At 54.8% G+C, this 19481-nt stretch overlaps 12 protein-coding genes across 12 annotated transcripts; 6 read left to right on the forward strand and 6 right to left on the reverse strand.

The window, feature by feature from the left end:
• Nucleotides 1-292: 292 nt before the first annotated feature.
• Nucleotides 293-1483, forward strand: BKA78DRAFT_292767 (uncharacterized protein; the record flags this gene model as incomplete). Its single annotated transcript, XM_066886098.1, has 1 exon — nt 293-1483. One exon carries the CDS (start codon nt 293-295, stop codon nt 1481-1483), a length of 1191 nt encoding a protein of 396 aa, XP_066748059.1.
• A 406-nt stretch (nt 1484-1889) lies between these two features.
• On the reverse strand, nt 1890-3221 carry BKA78DRAFT_292768 (aminotransferase; the record flags this gene model as incomplete). The annotated part of the gene is made up of 1 exon (XM_066886099.1): nt 1890-3221. One exon carries the CDS (start codon nt 3219-3221, stop codon nt 1890-1892), a length of 1332 nt encoding a protein of 443 aa, XP_066748060.1.
• A 1410-nt stretch (nt 3222-4631) lies between these two features.
• Nucleotides 4632-5647, forward strand: BKA78DRAFT_292769 (acyl-CoA N-acyltransferase; the record flags this gene model as incomplete). The annotated part of the gene is made up of 3 exons (XM_066886100.1): nt 4632-4772; nt 4811-5183; nt 5286-5647. 3 exons carry the CDS (start codon nt 4632-4634, stop codon nt 5645-5647), a joined length of 876 nt encoding a protein of 291 aa, XP_066748061.1.
• Nucleotides 5648-5858: 211 nt separating this feature from the next.
• On the reverse strand, nt 5859-6455 carry BKA78DRAFT_350106 (uncharacterized protein; the record flags this gene model as incomplete). The annotated part of the gene is made up of 1 exon (XM_066890925.1): nt 5859-6455. One exon carries the CDS (start codon nt 6453-6455, stop codon nt 5859-5861), a length of 597 nt encoding a protein of 198 aa, XP_066748062.1.
• A 661-nt stretch (nt 6456-7116) lies between these two features.
• BKA78DRAFT_246811 (Protoglobin-domain-containing protein) lies at nt 7117-8124 on the forward strand (the record flags this gene model as incomplete). Its single annotated transcript, XM_066884249.1, has 3 exons — nt 7117-7243; nt 7348-7618; nt 7677-8124. 3 exons carry the CDS (start codon nt 7117-7119, stop codon nt 8122-8124), a joined length of 846 nt encoding a protein of 281 aa, XP_066748063.1.
• Nucleotides 8125-8562: 438 nt separating this feature from the next.
• BKA78DRAFT_350108 (cytochrome P450) lies at nt 8563-10467 on the reverse strand (the record flags this gene model as incomplete). Its single annotated transcript, XM_066890926.1, has 6 exons — nt 8563-8734; nt 8789-9501; nt 9553-9627; nt 9698-9971; nt 10020-10218; nt 10278-10467. The coding sequence occupies 6 exons, from the start codon at nt 10465-10467 to the stop codon at nt 8563-8565; spliced, it is 1623 nt and encodes a 540-aa protein (XP_066748064.1).
• An 862-nt stretch (nt 10468-11329) lies between these two features.
• On the reverse strand, nt 11330-11838 carry BKA78DRAFT_292773 (ribosomal protein P1; the record flags this gene model as incomplete). Its single annotated transcript, XM_066886101.1, has 4 exons — nt 11330-11376; nt 11432-11570; nt 11632-11709; nt 11770-11838. 4 exons carry the CDS (start codon nt 11836-11838, stop codon nt 11330-11332), a joined length of 333 nt encoding a protein of 110 aa, XP_066748065.1.
• Nucleotides 11839-12198: 360 nt separating this feature from the next.
• BKA78DRAFT_246502 (uncharacterized protein) lies at nt 12199-13901 on the forward strand (the record flags this gene model as incomplete). The annotated part of the gene is made up of 4 exons (XM_066884223.1): nt 12199-12415; nt 12562-12668; nt 12718-12996; nt 13074-13901. 4 exons carry the CDS (start codon nt 12199-12201, stop codon nt 13899-13901), a joined length of 1431 nt encoding a protein of 476 aa, XP_066748066.1.
• Nucleotides 13902-14160: 259 nt separating this feature from the next.
• Nucleotides 14161-15116, reverse strand: BKA78DRAFT_350111 (uncharacterized protein; the record flags this gene model as incomplete). The annotated part of the gene is made up of 4 exons (XM_066890927.1): nt 14161-14264; nt 14319-14494; nt 14577-14700; nt 15002-15116. 4 exons carry the CDS (start codon nt 15114-15116, stop codon nt 14161-14163), a joined length of 519 nt encoding a protein of 172 aa, XP_066748067.1.
• Nucleotides 15117-15985: 869 nt separating this feature from the next.
• Nucleotides 15986-17154, forward strand: BKA78DRAFT_330026 (uncharacterized protein; the record flags this gene model as incomplete). Its single annotated transcript, XM_066889727.1, has 3 exons — nt 15986-16059; nt 16151-16784; nt 16867-17154. The coding sequence occupies 3 exons, from the start codon at nt 15986-15988 to the stop codon at nt 17152-17154; spliced, it is 996 nt and encodes a 331-aa protein (XP_066748068.1).
• Nucleotides 17155-17852: 698 nt separating this feature from the next.
• Nucleotides 17853-18370, reverse strand: BKA78DRAFT_306534 (uncharacterized protein; the record flags this gene model as incomplete). The annotated part of the gene is made up of 1 exon (XM_066887789.1): nt 17853-18370. A coding segment is annotated over exon 1 (272 nt), but the record flags the coding sequence as incomplete, so codon positions are not given.
• BKA78DRAFT_306536 (uncharacterized protein) lies at nt 18344-19093 on the forward strand (the record flags this gene model as incomplete). The annotated part of the gene is made up of 4 exons (XM_066887790.1): nt 18344-18516; nt 18566-18711; nt 18756-18985; nt 19019-19093. The coding sequence occupies 4 exons, from the start codon at nt 18344-18346 to the stop codon at nt 19025-19027; spliced, it is 558 nt and encodes a 185-aa protein (XP_066748070.1). The 3' UTR covers nt 19028-19093.
• Between the last annotated feature and the right edge of the window lie 388 nt (nt 19094-19481).

Here is a 19481-nt window from a genome sequence, read left to right on the forward strand (position 1 = left end):
CAATGAGAGCTTTTCAGTTCTAGCAAAACACCTTATATTCCTTGTGGCAACAAACCCAAAGAGCATCGGGGAAGCGGCCAACTCATTCAAAGACCTATTGAAAAATTCCGTTGCTGAGGCGACGTCGGGGCCCAAGTCGTGGGAAATTTCACGACAGGGCCTTGCGTCTGATGTGGAAGCACGTCAAGCATATCGGGAGGATAAGCAACTCTACTTTCTGCCAGTGGTGTTTGCCTCAACTCGTGGAAAGATCCCATTTGTTCCCCAAGAACTGGAATATCAGATCCAGAGCATGCTGAAAATCCTGGAATTTGCAACCTGGATGCACATGATGCTTGATCACGACAACCTTGAGTATACCCACACAAACCATGCACGCGAGTGCGATCGCTTCCAAGCAGTGAAAGCGCTAAGCAACATATGGTTTGAAGCATTGGAATGTTTGATCTCACACGACGCCTCTGAGAACTTCCTCTTCTCTGTGTACTTGCTCGAAGTTGCGGTGGAAAAGCACTTGAACGAACCGGGACTTCTTGTAAAACATCCGAGGATGTCATCAAAAGAGAGGCGCAGAAAGGCCGAGTGTCTGTCTCGACTCCTAGAAAGGCTTCTTTTGGAATCTATGAAACGCCGATGCATGGCTCTGACTGATATCCTATCCAAGCGTTTGGTCTCTACCATCCGAAGCGTCAGGGATATTGAAGAGACGGGCAATGAAGTGATGGTGCGACTGATAGGCATATTTTCAGTGCGTTTTACTTATGCAGTCAACGCACGAAATGAGACGGACGCTGGGTTTTACGCCCGGAAAGGCCTCTTGCTCCTCAAACATGCAGCCTTGCACCCAGATCAAATCTTGATTGACCAACTCGCTATTCAATTCGTATCTCAGTGGAAGCTGGCGATCGATTTTGACATGGGGCAAGTGGTTGTCTCATCGATCAACGAGGAATGGGAAGATTATCAGTGGCGTTATGATCCCCGGCTTCATGATGTACCTCTTCGTCGCGCTATAGTGGGCCTGGGACTATTTCGGCATGCTATTACGATGCAAAATTGCGATGAGGTAGTGGAAACGCTTCATCACATCATCATCGAAGCTGTTCGCGGGTCCACGCACCATGTCCGTCATGAGCAGTCGGATGAGCTATCAAAAAGGGCGATCATTGAAGTATGCCAATTGTTTCACGCAGCTTCCCAAGATGATCTCCATCCCATGGTAGATTTGGCTTGGTTGTTGTTGGACACGTTAGGGAGCATTTCAAGCAAGAGATTGGCAGTCCTGAAGACCCTGATTTGCCAGAGTCTTGAATACCCATGGGTTGGCAATCGCTCTAACCTTGCGCAGTCACAGCTGAAACAAGAAATTATTTTCTTCACGATCGACTACTTGATGAGTCTTGCGCGAAGCGCAGGCGACACCACGGCTGGAGTGCAGTCCATATTGGAGGATGTAGCTCAATCGGTGGCCAGTGCAGCGTGAAGACCTGCTACCGGTCTGGAAAATCTAGTGTGCATATGGCAAAAGAATTCGGGACATCCAGCAATGGATTGGAAAGAGCCTGGAGAGGAGTAGATTCAACAGGAGTTCAGAAATAGGTGTGGCGAAGCTTGACAGGCGAGAAGGGGCTATGCGTTCATTGCATCATTCTTTTCAAAACTCTTCCCCCCTCACAGAATCAGATCGTAGCGGTGTTTTCACCAAGTTTCAGAACCCAAAAGTGACGCAGATCGCAGTTAACGTAGACTAGGAAAAGTTGAGTCGAAATGAGAAATTGGGGCCACATTGATAACCGCCACATGAGCTACTTGCATAAACCATTCTATTCATAAAAAAGCCCCCATCTACTTTTATCTAAGTCCACGCTGCCCAGCAGACTTGAAGTCCTCTACTGCGGCGCAATGGTCTCCTCTTGAATGACAACACCCCACTCATGGCTCTCCTTTCCGTACATGATGTTCTTCAACCAAGTCTTGATGGTCTTGGCGTACTTGCCGGAATCTCCAGCGGCAAGAGGAATCTCAATGTCCCGGCTGCGGAAGTGGATGAGGCTGATGGGGGCAATGAAGAACGCCGTGCCAGCAGCGAACGCCTCGATGAGCCTGCCCTCGTCAACCGCCTCTAGAAGTTCGCCCATGTTGAACTTGCGCTCGACGACCTCGACGGGCTCCAGCTGTTCGTCTTCGGGGACGCCGGCGCCGGCCCAGCCGCTGATGAGGCGGGTCCGCGCAAGTTCGAGGACGGAGCGGCGAGTGACGCCGTCCAAGATGATGCGCTCGTCCAAGGGAGCAGTGACGAGCTGGAGCTGACCCTCCTTGGTTCTCCAGACGACGAAGAAGTTGCTGGCTCCGGCCTCGGTGACGTCGCACTCCTTGCCCAACAGCCACAGGACCTGATCGTAACCCATGGAGCGCGCCTCTCCCTGAGCAATGAGACTGGGTCCGTAGTTGGCGCCCAGCTTAGCATAACCGAATCCTCCGGGCCATGCGCGGACCATGTCGTCTCTTGATGCCAGCAGCTTCAAACCGGGCTTCTTGATCTCCACGGCGCCGGGGACGGAGACGTCCAGGTTGGGGAAGAAGCACAGAATGACGAAAAGCATGGCACGTCTCGGCATGTTGACGCCCAGGGCCTCGTCGTCGGCAATCATGGTTGGGCGCACGTACAAGAACTGACCCTCGCGGCCCTTGGGCAGCCACTTGGGACCATCAACGGCGCACAGTTTGGCGATGAGCTTCGCAACCTCCGATGGCTCAAACGCAGGCAGCGCAATGCGTTGAGCGGAAGTGAGAAGGCGATTGGTGTTGCGATCCGGGCGGAAGAGTCGCAGACGTCCGTCCCATCCACGGTACAGCTTCATGCCCTCGAAGCACTCGGTAGCGTAGTGCAGGCACGATGCCGTCGGCATCAGGCTGAAGGGTCCGTAGGGCTTGAGTTCTGGCGTGTGCCATCCACGTTCTGCGTCCCATGATGCGGTAATCATGTGATCAGTGCAAGTCTTTTGCGCAAAGACCTCGGGCGAATTGGGCTCCGGGACAGAACGAGGGTTGCTGGTCAAGGTGACGGCGATTTTGGAAGCATCGAGGCCGGCCAGAGGCGACGCGCCATTGCCATTGCTGCTGCCATTCTTCATGGTGGTGGTGTTGGAGTTGGTGGCAGCATGAGCGATGCCGGCGTCGGTAAGGCTGGAGGCCGTGGGGAGCGCCTGAGGAGGTGACATGACGTCGGTTTCTGTGGCGGTAAAAGGCGAGGCGAGTTGGGCGTGCGCGTTCACCTCTGCGGTATCGGGACGTGGAAGAAGGATGGGAGATGTTGAGGTGTCGGGTTGAATTATTTTGCTCGCAGCCGGCAGCAGATCGAGATGGGTACCGCAGAGGCCAATGGCTCTTGGAATGCTGAAAGAAGGTGCGCAGATTGAATTCCAATCGACAAAGGGCACAGGATGGCTCTGTTATAAAGACGACGACGGACCTCCGATGGAAGGCGGGTACCTTGTGACTCTTATCAACCAGAATCAGCACTGGCACAACGTGCGGATGTACAGGGCCGACGTACGCCAATTTTTTAGAGTTCCCACCCAGGGGCTCGCGCCGCACCGCAAACCACCAAGGTGGAGCGAAATCCGTCCGTCAGTCGTCGGTTACCGGAAGCACTAGGTTACCTGGAGTGCTCTGGCGGTGATTCGGGCCATTGGGCCCTTTTTCTTTGCTCGCCTCTCATCCTTTGTCGACCCGGTCCTCGTTATCTGAACGACCCGTGAGGAACCAAGCATGCGGCTCTACACAAGCTTCTGCAAGGGCATTGGCGGCTCGGACTAGTCATAACTTGTCAATTGCGGAGTAAAGGGCGCAGAGGGCGGGAAAGATGTCGTCTGGTGTGTCACCAGCAAGAGCTTTTTCGGGTTGGTTCGCTTGCAATGCCGTAAGTAGCCGAGCGATGCAACAACTTTCGTCCATGCCTCCCTTGTTGGCATTGGTATGCAACGATCAATTGTGCCCAACCGCCAGTCCAGCAGCTTGGAGCCGGCGGCCGATGAGAGGGTGCGGCGCTGACGTTGCGGCTCCAAGTCCCGCTTTCTGGGGTCGACTGGTAAGCTTAATGACAGAAGCTAATTGTGGGCACACTTCTCTGGTAGACGAATCAATGCGTGACCCTGCAACATTTCCCACATGTCTATTTCCATTGAACGATTGACAAGGCGTTCAGTGGTTTTGAAATCTGCAGGAGATGGTATTGAGAGTCGACGAGAGCAAAGAGAGCTGATTGCCCTGATAGGCAGGTGAGACTAACGTACTATCAAGAGCACTGAAAGAGGAAAAAGATAGTACTTTGAAAAGACTTTGAATAATTCCAAATGGAGACGAACAAAACAAATAGTAGACTGGCCTCAGAGACCTGTCGTTGATGTTGCTGCAGCATTCACCTGAAGCTGTGGCGGCTGCCGGCTGATGATTGGCCAGAGCCTGTTTGGTAAGCGAGCTCAGGCCTCAACTTTGACGATGGACATGTGTACGCAGCCAAACCACGACACCTGAAACCTCCGCCCAAGGCCCTCGGCTGATTCGTCCAAAGCCTTGACTACATTAACCGCTTCTCCTGAATCCCGGTCTCATTAGTACTCTCGCGCAGCATGGATATTCGTGTCATTAGGGCGTCGGACATTCCCCATGTCCAGACGGCCAACATCACGAATCTCCCAGAGAACTACTTTTGCAAGTACTACCTGTACCACGCACAGTCGTGGCCGCAACTCTCGTACGTGGCCGTCGACGTAAGTATAAGTCTCGTTCTGTTATGATGTCCTTCAAGTCCCAAATTTCCTTCTTTCAATCTCTTCTTGCAAAACCAAGTCTCGTTCAATTTCCATCAAGCACGTCTCTTTTGGATACTGGATTTCATCGTTCAAGTCTTCGCTCCGCGTCAAAGTCAAGATGGGATTTTCGTCCTCCAATTCCCCAACCTCTTTTGCTGGCTCGTCAAACACGTAAGCATGTGCTCACACCATCCAAGGTCTCACGTCCTCCCAAGTCGCCGTACGATCCCCCCAAGATTGTGGGCTATGTGCTCGCCAAGATGGAGGAGGATCCCGCCGACGGCATCCAGCACGGTCACATCACTAGCTTGAGTGTCATGCGCACGCACCGCCGGCTAGGATTGGCAGAGAAGCTGATGAGGCAGAGCCGTAAGTGATTCCATCTTCCTTTGGCAAACTATGTTTCAACCCCACACGGATATCAGCCTTGTGGCTGAATCCTTTGCCTTGCAAAGACTAACCAGTTGACAGAGCGCGCCATGGCCGAGACCTTTGGCGCTCACTACGTGTCGCTCCACGTGCGCGTCAGCAATATGGCGGCGCTGAAGCTGTACCGCGACACGCTGGGCTTCGAGGTGGAAAAGACCGAGTCCAAGTACTACGCCGACGGCGAGGACGCCTTCAGCATGCGCATGGACCTGTCGAGCCTGCGGCAAGCCATGATCGACGAGGACGGCAGTGATGAGGACGAGGGCGAGCCCGTCGGCAGCATGGGCAAGAAGGACGGTGCCGCCAACCCCGAAAAGGAGAAGGAGACGAAGCGAAAGGTCAAGGTGGGAAGGGCTTTGGGCGTGGGCGAGTTGGTCGAGAAGAACGAGTCGCAAAAGGCTTAGACGTCGTTTTCAGAAGAGAAGCGATAGTTTGAGTGCGTCAAAAGGTCATCTTTATTGATTGGCGTCTAGCGGGGTATCTCATCCAGTCCCTTGTACCTGTCCATCAAGCGGTACTCGACTAGAATCGTAGAAGTCGAATTTTCCGAACGCCGCCAGCTATGCAAAGCTACCCACGAGTGTCCAGCCCAGTGTCCTCAATTAAGCAAAACTTTTAGTTCTCCGAATGTTGTTCGCCGTAGAGCGCCCTGAGCTCTGGTCGAGGCTTGGTTGCCAGATACAGGGTCATGACGGCGACATTTCTGACCTTCTGCCTATTCTGTTGTCCTGGGGGAGGCTCAAATGCGTCTTCCTCATCCGCAGTCTCGCCCTCCTCCGCCTGCTCGCTGTCCGGCTGCGCAGTGGATACTTGTTTTTCTTTTGGTTTCAGCTCCTCAAGAACGCCTTTGATGCCGACGTAAGACCACCATGGCTTTTGCTGCTGCTCCAATTCACGCTTTGCAATCTCGGCCACAGTGATCAGCTTGTTCGCCGCCGGTGCGCGGCCCTGAAGGACGACGACATTGTTCGAATTGGGACTCGAATCGGAGGATAGAGCGGTCAAGATAGCGCGAACTTTTGCCTGGATCTTGGATGACGCGACTATGTGGATCGTGTTGGAGTCTGGGTACTCTGGAGCCGCGGGCTCGGGCGGAGCAGCGGAAGTTTTCGCAAGGGCTTGGTTGGAATTGGAGTCGGCGCGTCGGCGCTTGGAGGTGGCGGACGAGGCGGTGGGACTTGAGGGCTGGTGGCGCTTGTTTTTGGGAGGCATTGCGGGCGTTTTTTCTGGGGGTTGAGGTTTTGGTGGTGTGATGTGCAGGCGGGAGAGCAACGGGTTGAGCGGCGGGGCTATGACGGAGACGGAGACGCGCGCGGGCGGGATGCGAGGAATTGGTGACAGCGAGTAATTTTGCATGTGAGTGTTTCGTTTCTTTTGCTGTTTGGCGCGACTTTGTTTCTCTCATTTCACAATTCTCCAATTGCGAGTAGGACACACTCCCAAAGAATTCTGGGGCTCGCGTCTCAAGCGTCGCAAGCTCAGGACGGCGCATTATTTCCGCGCGTGTTCGTAGTCGGGCAGGACCGGCGATCCAACGAACGAGCATCAAGTCAAAAGTCATCACACCACCAGGACTCCTACTGTACCTTGGATGCTCGACTCGACCAAAAATCTCACCTGAGACGAACAAGTCCACCCTGCTGTAATTCCCTCTCGTAGCTGCCATGGCTGCTATAAATCATGTCCCCTCTTCGCGCGCTCGGTGCCTGACTCTACGCATTGAGCATCCCTGAAGTCAATTTGAGACAGCTTCCCGTAACGAGGCACCCACTTTGATCGTTTGGCACCGTTCATTACGCCTAGAGCCCGTGTTTAAACTACCTGGTACTCCTTCTCGCATTCGCAAACCCCGAGAGTCGTACACCAAGTCACTATGCCCTCTTCCAATTCGATACCGTCCTCAATCCACAGGCCGCAGCAACATGTCGACCGCAAGGAGCTGTATACGAATCTCGAGGCTCGTATACAATATCTCCACTCCTTTCTCGACTTCAGTTCCAGTACGTTTGTTTCCTCGGGCCGTTCCGTCCGTCTTCTTCGCCGGAGCGCGACATTGCGCACTTTGGCCGTCTTTCACCACCGACAAAACTAACGACATTCACAGGTGACTTTGAGGCACTTGTAGCTGGCGCCAAGTACATCAAAGCTCTTATCCCTGCCGTGGTCAACATTGTCTACAAGAAGCTGCTCCAATACGATGTGACGGCGCGCAGCTTCACCACGCGGAGTACGAGTTACGAGGGACCGCTCGACCAGTTCCCCTCAGAAGACAGCCCGCAGATCTTGCACCGAAAGTACTTTCTCCGCGGCTACCTGCACAAACTATGCTCAGATCCCACCAAGATGGAGTTTTGGGAGTACCTGGACAAGGTCGGGTAAGTTTTCGCAAAGTCGCGGGACTTCTTCAGTCTGGCTGACGAGGTCGTGACACAGCATGATGCACGTTGGGCGCGGTCGCGAGCATCCTCTCCACGTCGAATACGTGCACATCGGCGCCTGTTTGGGCTTCGTGCAAGACATCCTCAACGAGGCCATCCTGTCGCACCCGCGGCTACCCCTGGATCGCAAAATCGCCGTCGTCAAGGCCCTCGGCAAGGTCATTTGGATTCAGAACGACCTCTTTGCCCGTTGGTACGTCCGCGACACGGACGAGTACAACGACGAGATTGAGCAGGTCGTCATAGAGCGCGAGGGCTTTCTGAATGGCAAGCGCATCATCAGGGAGGGCATCGATACTAGCGATGAGGACGAGTTCTCCTCGACCAAGGAGGGACCCCCGCCGGCTGTGTGCCCTTTTAGTGGCATGCAGAGGAGTAGTCCTGAAGGCGTCAGGCCGAACGGCGAGGGTTCGTCGAATGGCGCCGCAAATGGCGGCGCCTAGGGTAAGCCTTCTTGATCTTTGGTCTGAGTTCTGTTGTCACGAATTTTGTGTCTTGCGGACTACGCGCCGGAAAATCCATGGCGTAGTAAGTCTGGGATGATACTAGGTCAGCTCTTTCCCTGTTTGGCGTTTTGGTGGGTGTTGGCCAGCTGAGGTTGTTTAGCTGCGTCCAAACGTTGTCTTGAAATGTGTCAGGAATTTTCACTGTTTTCTCTGTCTCTAGTATTCCTCGAGGGATCAAGAAATTCACCAATTTCTCAACATTCAATTTGCTACCTATCCCAAGACACCATTTCTTCGCCTTCCCACACTTGCCCAATTTCCCAGAACACAATTTGCCCCATAAATCCGCGCCTGAACGCAACCATGTCCATCCGGCTTTGGCTCCCAATGCAAGGCAAAATCCATCGCAAACGCCAAACTACCAAAGTACCAAATCTAGCCCTGGCGCTCTCGGAGCTTGACCCGGACACCCTTGGAGTCCAGCTTGGGCGCCGCGACGAAGAAGTCGTGCGCCATCTTAACATCGCTCTCGTCCGTCTCGAACAACTCGAGGTCGTACTTGCGGAAGAGGGTTCCAAGGCCGAGATACAGCTCGGCCATTGCAAGACTGGAAGAGGGTCAGCGGTGCAGAGGAAGAATGGGAGATGGGGGAAACACTCACGTTAAGCCCAAGCAATTGCGATCACCCTTGCCAAAGATGACCCAGTACCTCTCGAGCGGTTCACCGTTGTGCAACGCCTTGCCACGCTGCCGGATTTCCTTTGCGGCGTCATCCTCCTCAACCTCGCCCTCATTCAACCAGCGCTCCGGCCAAAACCGCTCCGGCTGCTCGAAGACGCGCTTGTCCATGCACACGTCATAATACGTCATGCTGACAGGTGTGCCAGCTGGGATGACCCAGTCGCGATACATGAGGTCGTGCTCGTAGACGCGCGGGCTGCGGCTCGCAACGCCGAGGGAATGGCGCAACGACTCTTTGATGCAGGCGGAGAGGTACGGGCCGCGCTCAAGGACGCGGAGGGGTGGGATGGCTGGGCTGAGTTCGGCGGAGGACGACGTAGGCGGGATGGGCAGCTCGGGGACGAGCGTCATGAGCTCCTGGCGCAGCCTGTGTGTGATGCGTGGGTTGGCGATGATGTGGTAGGTGCCGACGCTGAGTCCCCATGCTGTGGTCTCCGACCCTGCGCCTACCAGGTTGCCTACTTCGGCCGCGAGACGCTGGGTGTTTTTGTCGGCCTCCGAGAGCTTCGACTGGAGAAGGGCACTGAAGACGACTGGGTGGTTGTGTCTTGTGATGGGCGTGGCATCTTCTTTGGCATCTTTGTATTCAGGATGGCCGCATGGGAGCAACGTTGGGAGATGGGCCGCAACGCTCTGCAGATAGGAATTAGATGAGCGTTTAGAATGATGTGGTCAGGCACTCACCTCTCTGTAGTCAATAAGACCAGCTTGTCCAGGTTGAATATACTTGAGCCACTTGAACGGGATGAGTCTCAGAACCTAAGGGAACCCCTTGTTAGAACCAGCTTCCATCCTTGCATCCTACCTTTGGCATAGGAGAATGACCTACATTTTGAAGAGAGATGAATTGTATAAAGAACTGGCTAGCTCTGCCCGCCGCCAGAATGGCTCCGTGCAAGTTCTGCTTGCAGTCTTCGGATTTCAGCGCGTCCAGGGCCTTGCCCCAACCGTACTGGGTGATGATATCCGCCCCCATGGCAGCCCAAACGTCGACAATGTTGATGGGCGTGCCATCCTGCGCGTGACGCGTCAAGTGCTCGCAGGCTAGCTCCAGCTTCTCGTGAAGCATGGGCTCAATGTCATAGATCGAGCGTTTGGAGAACCTGATGATCGTCGTGAGCTAAAGAAATCGAGACGTTAAGCAGCCTTACAAAGGATTGATTGCTGCTCGTCGGATACGATGGAGCTCATTGTCAAGAGTTGATGGAATGGCTTGTGGAGCTCCTCGACCAGAAAATCGCCCATTGGTGCCATCCCAACGCGTACATTTCGCGCCACGTTCATAGAATTCGTCAAAGTAGTCAGAGTCCTGGATATGCAATTCCTCTGGGTTGATGCGAACAACGGGCCCTGAGCATGGGTAAGTTGTGAAGTTCGCGTAATGCCGTGCGTGCATCAAGGGAAAGTACCGTATTTCTCATGAAGCTTGTCAATCTGCCAATTGAACCGGCCTGGGAGAATCGCATCGTAGAAAAGTTCGTACCAGCGGGTCAACGCGGCAAGCTTTGGGCCTGGGAACCGCGCGATTGGGCTGAAAACAAGTCGCTTGACAGCAAGATAGGAGAGGTAGAGCAAGATCAGGTAAACAATTGCAGACATGATGAAAACTGTCTCAGAACACCGCACCAGTTGAATCAATAGAGTAAGCAAACGACGAGATGCACCCAACGTTGAAGGTGAAGAAGAGCTTGGAGGGGTGAAAGCAAAATCTTGAAAGCTAAAAGCTTCCTGCTGATGCTCAGCTGGCAGTTGTGCAGCCAAGAGGCGGGACCGAGTGCGAGGGCAGCTGCGGAAGTTGACGGACTCCGGATTTTCCCATGCAAGTTTCAAGGATGCCTTTTCAGCCAAAGCGCCGTTTCCATTGGCGCTGTGTTCCCCAGTATCACGACCAGACCATCACTTGGCAGGCTAATATTTAGCCTTGGGCAACCTTTTTCTCGAATCCAGCGGCACATTGAGATTTTGTTCGGAGTTGGCGTGTTCGGGCAAGGTTGGACCAGGCGTTGGTGTACGACTTCGAGTTGGAACGACCAGGCGATGGTTGAGGATACTACAAGTTAGCAAGGACAAGGTGTTGGTAGAATACTGCGCGTTAGCAAGGACCAGACATTGTTAGAGAGTACTGCGAATCAGCAAGCACATGTAACACTCCCAAAATGCACCGCCTGAGAATCCGAGAGTTCATTGCCTAGGCATTTATGTGCAAGCCTCCAGAGATCCCCATTTCCGTATCTCGACAATGCCTCCCGCCGAAATCCCAGAGCCAATTCCTTGTCATACGTAGATGCGTAACGCGTGAACAAGGCCCACGAGCCACAGTCGAGCCATTTCACGGGATCGGACTGGTCGAATCTGGTGCCGAGGATGGTATAATTGATTTTGAGGTTCCAGCTAACCTGCCGCACTGTAAAAACGCCAGCCGTGGCTACATGCAAATCCCGAAGAGAAAAGGAGAAGGCGCTTAGTCGAAAAGACCGAAGCCCATGTCCTCGTCGGACTCCTCCTTCTCTGCAAGAAAATGTCAGCGAGAGCAGACTTTGGCGCGACCAGTGTGAATACGTACCCTCCTCCTTCTTCTCCTCAGCGGCCGGGGCAGCAGCGTCACCAGCAGCGGGGGCAGCACCACCGGCAGCGGGGGCAGCGGCACCAGCGCCGGAGCCAACGTTCAGGAGCAGGTCCTTGACATCCTTGCCCTCAAGAGCCTATCATCCAATGTTAGAATTCCCCGCTTCTTTCGCATTGTCCCAATTTTTTCGTATGTACCTTGGCGAACAGCTGCGTCCAGATGGGCTCAATGTCGGCGACCTTGGCGGCGGTGATGAGGGTCTGGAGCTTGTCGGACTGCTTCCAAGTTAGTTTTCAACGTCCCGCGACGCGACAATTGAGCGCGGTGCGACTGACGGTGATCTCAATGCCGTCATCGGCGAGGATGAGAGCGGCGTAGGAGGAGGCAAGCTCGGCGGTCGACATTTTGACGGTTGTGGTCGTGGGTTGACGGTGAGGCTGTCGAAGTTGTGGTCGTCGCTGGCGATGTTGGATCAAGACGAAATCAGCAGTGGGTTGGTGCCGCAAGCGAGCCGACGAGTAACCGCGCGGACACCGCCGGAGCGGGAACATTGTTTGTGCGCGATTCTGCCACCTTTTCCTGTTTTGACTAAGCGGCTTGGCACGTCTCGCCCCGCCTTTTCGACAATCGCGCATTGACGATTCCGCCAAAGCCGACTGCCCTGTTACGTCAATCGGAAGAGCAACTCGGAGAACCTGCAGAACCACGAACCTCGCCGCTGTTTGCCTCTCCATCTACCGCCCAAGAAACTTCGACTACACAGAATGACCGATTCACCCGCGATCCGGGTACCACTGGATCCGAAGGAGCAGCCGGTCCTGGATCAGCTGCTAAGCATCCGCACGTCACTCGAGTTACTCAGAGCCGACAAGTCGACATATGTCAAGTCCGAAGATGTCATCCGCCTTTTCAACTCCCTGATCGACCAAGTCGAAGTCCTCAATAGTCTGCGCTCACACAATCCCCTTGATCAGAGCAGAGGTTTGTTGCTCCACTCCTTGTCCTATCCTCGTGTCACGAGACCTGAGACACTTGTTCGACATCCCTTATCGGACCCTGCATATGTAGCCCACGCATACAGAAACTGTCTCTTCACATCATTTCGAGTTTGTACTGACTTTCTCCAGTCGACACTGTCCTCGACGACTGCTTCCAACTTGTATCCCTAGCGTACATGGCCATTGGCAAAAATCATGAAGCACCCGCCGTCTATTCAGCATTGTCGACAGTAAAGGTGGGTCTGAATACATCCACTCCGATCTCCCGAAGTTAATTCCTCAAAGCGCCTTCTCGATCATCTCTATGAAGCAGCATTCTTCTCGCCTAAAGATCTCGAATCAGTCGAGCATAGACTGCAGGAGTACCGGACTACCGTGGAAAGGGGAAGAGAAAATTACAGCCCGCACCTCACGACCCTCCTCGAAGCCCGCTTGGAAGGATGCCAGCAACTGCTTCAAAAACTGCAGCATAGCCTCGAGAAGCTGAGCCCGGAGCTGAAGACGATCTATGAAAAGCTTGTATCCATCCTACGCTCCCTCTCAGCCTGCAACACGAAATCGAAGGTGAGACACTGCTGAGTCTTGTGCACTCACGCCATCCACACGCAGTTTGAAGAGAAGGTCCTGACATCTCTCTCTAGTACCCTGCTGCCGAAGTCAAGAACCTCTATGCGCAATTGAAAGAGATTGCGCAGAGTCTTGAGTCGGAGAACAAATTCAACATCAACCTTTCAGACTCCGAGCGCTTTGCGCAGGTGATGCAAACAATGCACATGCGCGAGTCAAAAACTCTCGAGGGAGAGCAACTTGTCGCGGACCTTCTCAATCGATGTCTACTTTGGCATGACATAATCGAGAAAAAACAGGGCAAGATTGACGAACGATTCGAGGAGACGTACAAAAAGCTGCTTGGCATCCGCAACCAGCTTGAAAAGCTGCAGCTTACACAAGCGTGGTCCCTGCGCGAGACGGATCTCTACAGCTTCCAACGTCAACTGGACCGAATCGACGAGTCTCGTGTAGATGATGGCAATTTCCTGGATGCTACTGGACAACCGGCCGATTTGCACACACAGAGGACCCTTCTCTACCTACTCCGGAAGAGTTACTCTCTTATCTACTTCCTCATCATCTCGTCGGAACCCGTATCAGAGGCGTTATTGCCCATCTATAACCAACTCAACACGCTGAAACGATGTCTGGAGGAGGTGAAGAGATCGGGAGGAGTTTCATCTCCAAGGGAATTGTACCCGTACAGCATGAAGCTCAACTCCATCGACAACATGAGGATTGATGGCAAGTTTATGATTGGCAACGATATCCCCGATGGTCAGGGTGCCGTCAATCACTTGCTGGCAGAGTGCTTCGATCTTGCATATGAATTACGACTAGAGGCCACTGAAGATTCGGACGAGGAGACCGAGGTCCCGCAGCCAGAACCCGAAAAAACAAGCGTCATGGCTGAGTAAATTCGACGAAGCCAATGTTTCCATCTCAGCATCAGATCATGCGCAATCTGATCACGTCGGAGTAGCAAGAGATATCACATAACGCGGAGTAAGGCGTCATTCGGCTCGACTTTCCAAGGACTGTGCAAAGAGGCAAGCAGCACGTCCACACGGGGTTATGGCAACTCCTATGATGCATTTTAAGAACGGACAGATGTAGGTTTTGCTTCTAGCGATTCCCGATTAGATTACCCCTGGCAGGATAGGACGGACACTTTCATTACAAATCGAGCTGTATGCTATTCAACATGTCTGAGCCATCTCCCTCGACCTCGCGAGGCTCGTCTACGTCCTTGAAGTTCAACCTATCGCCATACGAAATGCCTGCCGACACGTCAGCTCCCGCGATCCACCTCGCCCTTTCGACCAAGTACTCACACAACTCTTCGCCCTTCTTGATGTCGCGGGCAGTCCTATACGTGACAAGCAGCCGTTCCGTATCCCTTTCCCAAATCACATTCTGGTCGCGCCGATGATTGAACATGGAACCCAGCCCGAAGATGACGGCCTGAGTTGTGATCTTCTTTCCCTCGGCCGTCTCGGTCGGCCATTTGCTGCACACAGGTCGCCGTGGTCACTATCTCCCGCTGCTGGGAATGTGGCCTTGATTGCAAAGGCAATTGTGATTCGACTTACTAGACATAGTAATGCAGAGACGTGTGCTGCAAGTAGTTTTCCTCGCCCGGAGCTAAAGGCAGAACCGGACATACGTCAAGGACCGTATATGCGGGCAAGTCGCGCGCTGCGACAACACCGCGGCCTGATGATTCGGGCGATATCAGCAAATGCGCGAATTATGATTGGGATAGATAGATGTCTCCGATCATGCATGTCTCGACTCGGAGAGTAGCTCACGGGTGGACTGATTTCATGCGGCAAAAACAAAAACGTGTTTGAGGAAACCAGGTGGGCGGGACGACGAGACGGCAAAAGCAAAGATGCGGTTGACCTGGGAGGCGGCGGCATCTAACCCAGAGTGTACTGGCACAACCGTCGAAATGAAGGAGCGTTTGAAGAAAAAGGAACCAAGAGCGTGTTTGACATGGCCACACGGCACCCACCTTTTGGAGTATTCAGCGCCAGCACCAAATCGGTTGTGCGATGTAATGGGACGATGTCTTCTTGATGGTCATCGTGATGGTGATGATGTTGTTGCTGCTTCGCGACACCGTTCATGGTTGATCCCCTTTTCTCTCTCTTTCTCCAGCTCTTCTGATTACAGGCGCGAGAGGCTCGGCAAAGATTCAAACGAATGGAATCAAAGAAAGTAGTAATGGTTAACGAAATGCTCAATCACTCCTGGAAGATACAGTGTGTCCACAGTCGCAGCCACGCACGGCATCATGGGCAGCCAGCAAAAAAATTTCTCCGATCGCGATGACATTGTCGGGGGGTACCTGGACGGCCATGGCGCATCGTCATAATGCTCGAAATCGGGCAGAAGGTGTTTTGACACCTTGTTGCCTGACGGCCTAACAGCACTGGAGGAGCTTGGGCCATCGTCCAAACGTCACACAGAGCTCAACACACACCCGAGTCCGTCTCTCCGACCCCCGGCAGCAGTCACTCTCTCGCAGGCAGGTCGTCAGGTCAGGCACTCCAGCAGCACGACACGACAGCATCCACCAGGCTGGCAGAGTGAGATCGACCTCCAAAATCCCCACCGCTGGATCTCAGGCGACCGACCCAAAGAGCGGCTGCGAAGCCTGGGATTTCAGGTGAGGCCCTCCAACACCACATCGAGGAGATCTGCTGGGTGCTGGCTGTCCCCTCTCGCCCTGCCCTGCCGGCGCTGCCCTGGATTGATTGGGCGTCCCAGGCCCCCGGGTAACCCACCCTCAACCTTCATTCGACGTACCGCTACAACCGCCAGCGCCTCCCGTCTGTCAAGTCTTCGGCTGTCCCGTCCGTTCCGTCTGTCGCTGTTCGATTTCAGTCGCTCACAAGCTCGGGGGTGCACCGGCATCTGCCTCGTCCGACCGCCAGTACGTCGCCTGCCCGCAGCCTCTGGAAGCTGTTGAGGACCGCCGTCGAGTCAAGCGGTCATGGCGCACGCACGCACGGCGTCGACGAGTGAGGGACTGCGAGGACCTCATTCTGTCAGTCTCAAGGTGTTGCGGTATGTATGCACATGGACAGTCGCATCCGGGGATAGGCTTGCCTGCATCGTCAATAAACCCGCTGACCATTGCCCGGGTTTGTTCACCCAGACTCTCACGACCCGCGCTGGCGCATAGCTATGCCCTTCCTCAGCCCACAGAACCGACGTCTTTATCGCTGTCGCCGCAAGCCTCGCTACCACACCCCTCCGCCGATGTCAACGATCCCTTTATCATCTCGCCGCTGTTGAAGCTGCCCGAGGCGTTTGGGAGCGCATATGTCGGGGAGACGTTTTCCTGCACGCTATGCGCAAACAACGAATTGCAGCCAGGCGATGATACAAAGTCAGTGAGCGGCGTGCGGGTCACGGCTGACATGCAGACGCCTTCGGCGCCGAATGGAATATCGTTGGAACTGGAGCCGCGCGAGGAAGATGAGACGGCAGCCGGAGGCGTGCTCGACGTTGGAAAGTCGCTTCAAAAGATCTTGACATTCGAGCTTCGCGAAGAGGGCTCGCACACGCTTGCGGTGACGGTGACCTATACGGAGACGCAACTCGGCGGAGAGGGCCAGGCTGCTGGCGGCCGGGTTCGCACATTTAGGAAGCTGTACCAATTCGTGGCGCAGCAGCTCATCACAGTCAAGACCAAGATTAGCGAGTTGCCGGCAAAAGGAGGAGGGCTAAGCAAGTTTGTGCTCGAGGCGCAACTGGAGAACTCGGGCGAGGGCAGCCTTTCTCTTGAGGTAACAAGTCCGACGGGCCAGGCCCAGAAGCAGCACGGCTTGCGCAGTCGTCGTCAGAAGCTGATGTATCATTGTGTCGCAGCCCGTCATCATCAACGCCGAGTCGCCGTTCAAGTCGTCGTCGCTCAACATGCCACTCAACGCGTCGCCAGAAGATCCCCCACACCTGCCCGTGCTGGGCTCAGGCGATGTGTTGCAGGTGGCGTATCTCCTGGAACAGCAACAAGGCGCGCCGGAAGGATATACTCCACCGGCGGTAAGGGAGACGGGGAGACGGATGCTGGTCCGAAACCTGTTTGTGCAATGGCGCAGCCCTCAAGGCGGGCGCGGCTCTCTGAAGATTGGACCGCTGTACACTCGGACGCGGTGAAGTGGCTGATGGTGAAAAAACCTTGTCGAGATGATGATGAGAAGTCGGCTAAGATGCTCTTGCGTCTGTTCTGCAGAGAAGGTGGTTGGGTGAATAGCGCTTAGTGCAGCGCCAATCCCATCGCGCGCTGCAAGTGCGAAATTTGAAGTGAGATTGCGAGCGAAAAGAGTTGACCATGTATCAACGCGCAGATTTTCAATAACGCGAACGCGTTGGGAATGATTAGGAGTCGCCAAGAATTTGTTCGGCTCAAGGAGCCCGTACGGTAGGACTAGCTGACCAGACTGGGCGCTGAAGCAGGGGTGACCGTTGTCAGCAGGGCTGGCTGGCCCGGCTACTATTCAGCCAGGCTAGAGCGGGACCTTTTCCAAAACGGCTGTGAGTTTTGTGCCGTTGGGAATTCTGATGATCCTTGGGTTGCCGGCCGCGTGACAGCATCAGACAGCCATGAGTTTGGTTGGAATGTTGGCTCATCAGTGCACTGCAGTCACAGAAACCCCCCCCCCCCCCCCCCCCCCACAGTTCAGGCAGAGGTGTTCGAAAAGAGCAGGTCGTCCTGAAGAGGCAGGTGGACAAATGACAAGCTTTTCTTCATTGGGAGACTACGGTGCGTACCTAGTTTCGGATCTGGTTGCGGTACCTGGTGGTAGGGCAGCATATTTTAGTTTGTGCGACGTGGATAGCTCCTTGCATGACTTTTTTTTTTTTTTTTTCCTTTCTGCTCTGGCTCTTCTCCCTTGGGGGCCCGGCCCATCCGATTTGCCTTTTGGGCGCATTGACAGAAGGCAGACGTACGGTTCGTGACGTGACATGACGGCTAGCTACGGGCTGCAAGTGGTAGTACATGTTTCGTCAGGGCAGGGAGTGATGTATGTGCGTGCAGAGAGCAGAGAGCAGAAAGGAACGCGGCGGGCGATGGATGGGCTGGCTGGATTGGCTGGCTGACGGCGGCGCGGACCCGTGGATTGGCTGACTTTAGTTGGAAGGGGGGATGAGGATAGGATGCAAAGTGCTGTAGCAACGTCGGCAGGGGATTGGTCACTTGGGTTTGGACATGGTGCAGCAAAGACACACACAACCCATGTCTCAGCATCCCATCTGGTCAGACTGTCTCGTCTCTTGCTCCTCCTCCTCCTCGTCCTAGCTCAAACGGCGCGGCCAGGGCAACCGCTGCCAGCCCAGGTCAAACATGGCCCATGTCGGTCCAAGTCTGTCTCTTGTCTCTGTCGCGTCACGCGTCACGCAGGAGGGGAGAGACAGGGCGGCCGGCTACCGCCGCGGCGCCGCCGCCGCCGCGCCACAACGACGCGACGCGACACAGGCATTGGCGGTAGGTTGGCTAGACTACCCCAACGCTGTGATGTGATGGGCTGCGTGGTGGGCTGAATCATCGTCTGATGGCTGGATGCAGCAGCGGAAACGGAGCACGGGTACTTGTATGGGTATTCGCACGGATGCCGAGACTGGACGTGGTGAGGCCCGGGATGCGAAGAAGGAGAATATATTTGGCAAGAGGAGGGGGAAAAGTGTTCGTAAGGGCGGGTGCGTATACTCAGAGTAGGTGTTGGAGACGGGGGAGTAGCCCCTTTTTTCGCATGAAGTTGGTGGCATGGGATGGGTGGAGCACGGGGCGCTGGATGATGGCTTGGAGGGGGAAACTTGGTTCGAGGGAACCGGAGTTGAGCTCGGAGGGTCGTCGTTCACTGCCGTCCAGGAGAGGACGGATCACCGTCTTTTTGCGCGCAGACCCTGCGTCGCTACGATCAAAGGGGCAGATCCATGCCCAGACAAGAAGAAGATGCGGAAGGCCGTCGCCATATCCAGGAGAGCCGTGAGAGCGATGGGCTGTGGTGTTGCTTATCAGCATTTGTGATGTTGTGCATGTTGTGAAATGGAGACAGGGAGGCTGCATACACATACAACAGCATCTTCTTCCTCTCTTTCGCTCTCATCAGTCGCCCCAGGGATTATGCCGACCACGCACGCTCGACGGGCCGCAGATCAGCCAGCGCCCTACGTGGGTGGGTGCAGGCGTATCGCTGCTGCCCGCGTCCGACCCTGTGCCTGAACGCGACGCTCTTCCTTCTTTTCTGAATTATTCTACCGGCAGCTGCGGACATGGACACGGTACCTCAGCTAGTGCGCCGTTGACAGCTCCGCTCCGCCATAATGACCCATGTCGGTACGAATATTCGTACTAGCCGTCACCCACGCACCCACAGCCCAGTGGAGGGCCACAGGAGTCCGCCATGGCTCGGACGGCGCTAAACTCAGGGCTTGCCGCTTGGCCTGGCGTGGAGACCCCTCAGACTGCCTTGTGGCCCAGT

The sequence above is a fragment of the Phyllosticta capitalensis genome, assembly GCF_038381095.1.
Source record: "Phyllosticta capitalensis strain CBS 128856 chromosome Unknown BKA78scaffold_2, whole genome shotgun sequence".
In the NCBI taxonomy this organism is placed as follows: domain Eukaryota; kingdom Fungi; phylum Ascomycota; class Dothideomycetes; order Botryosphaeriales; family Phyllostictaceae; genus Phyllosticta; species Phyllosticta capitalensis.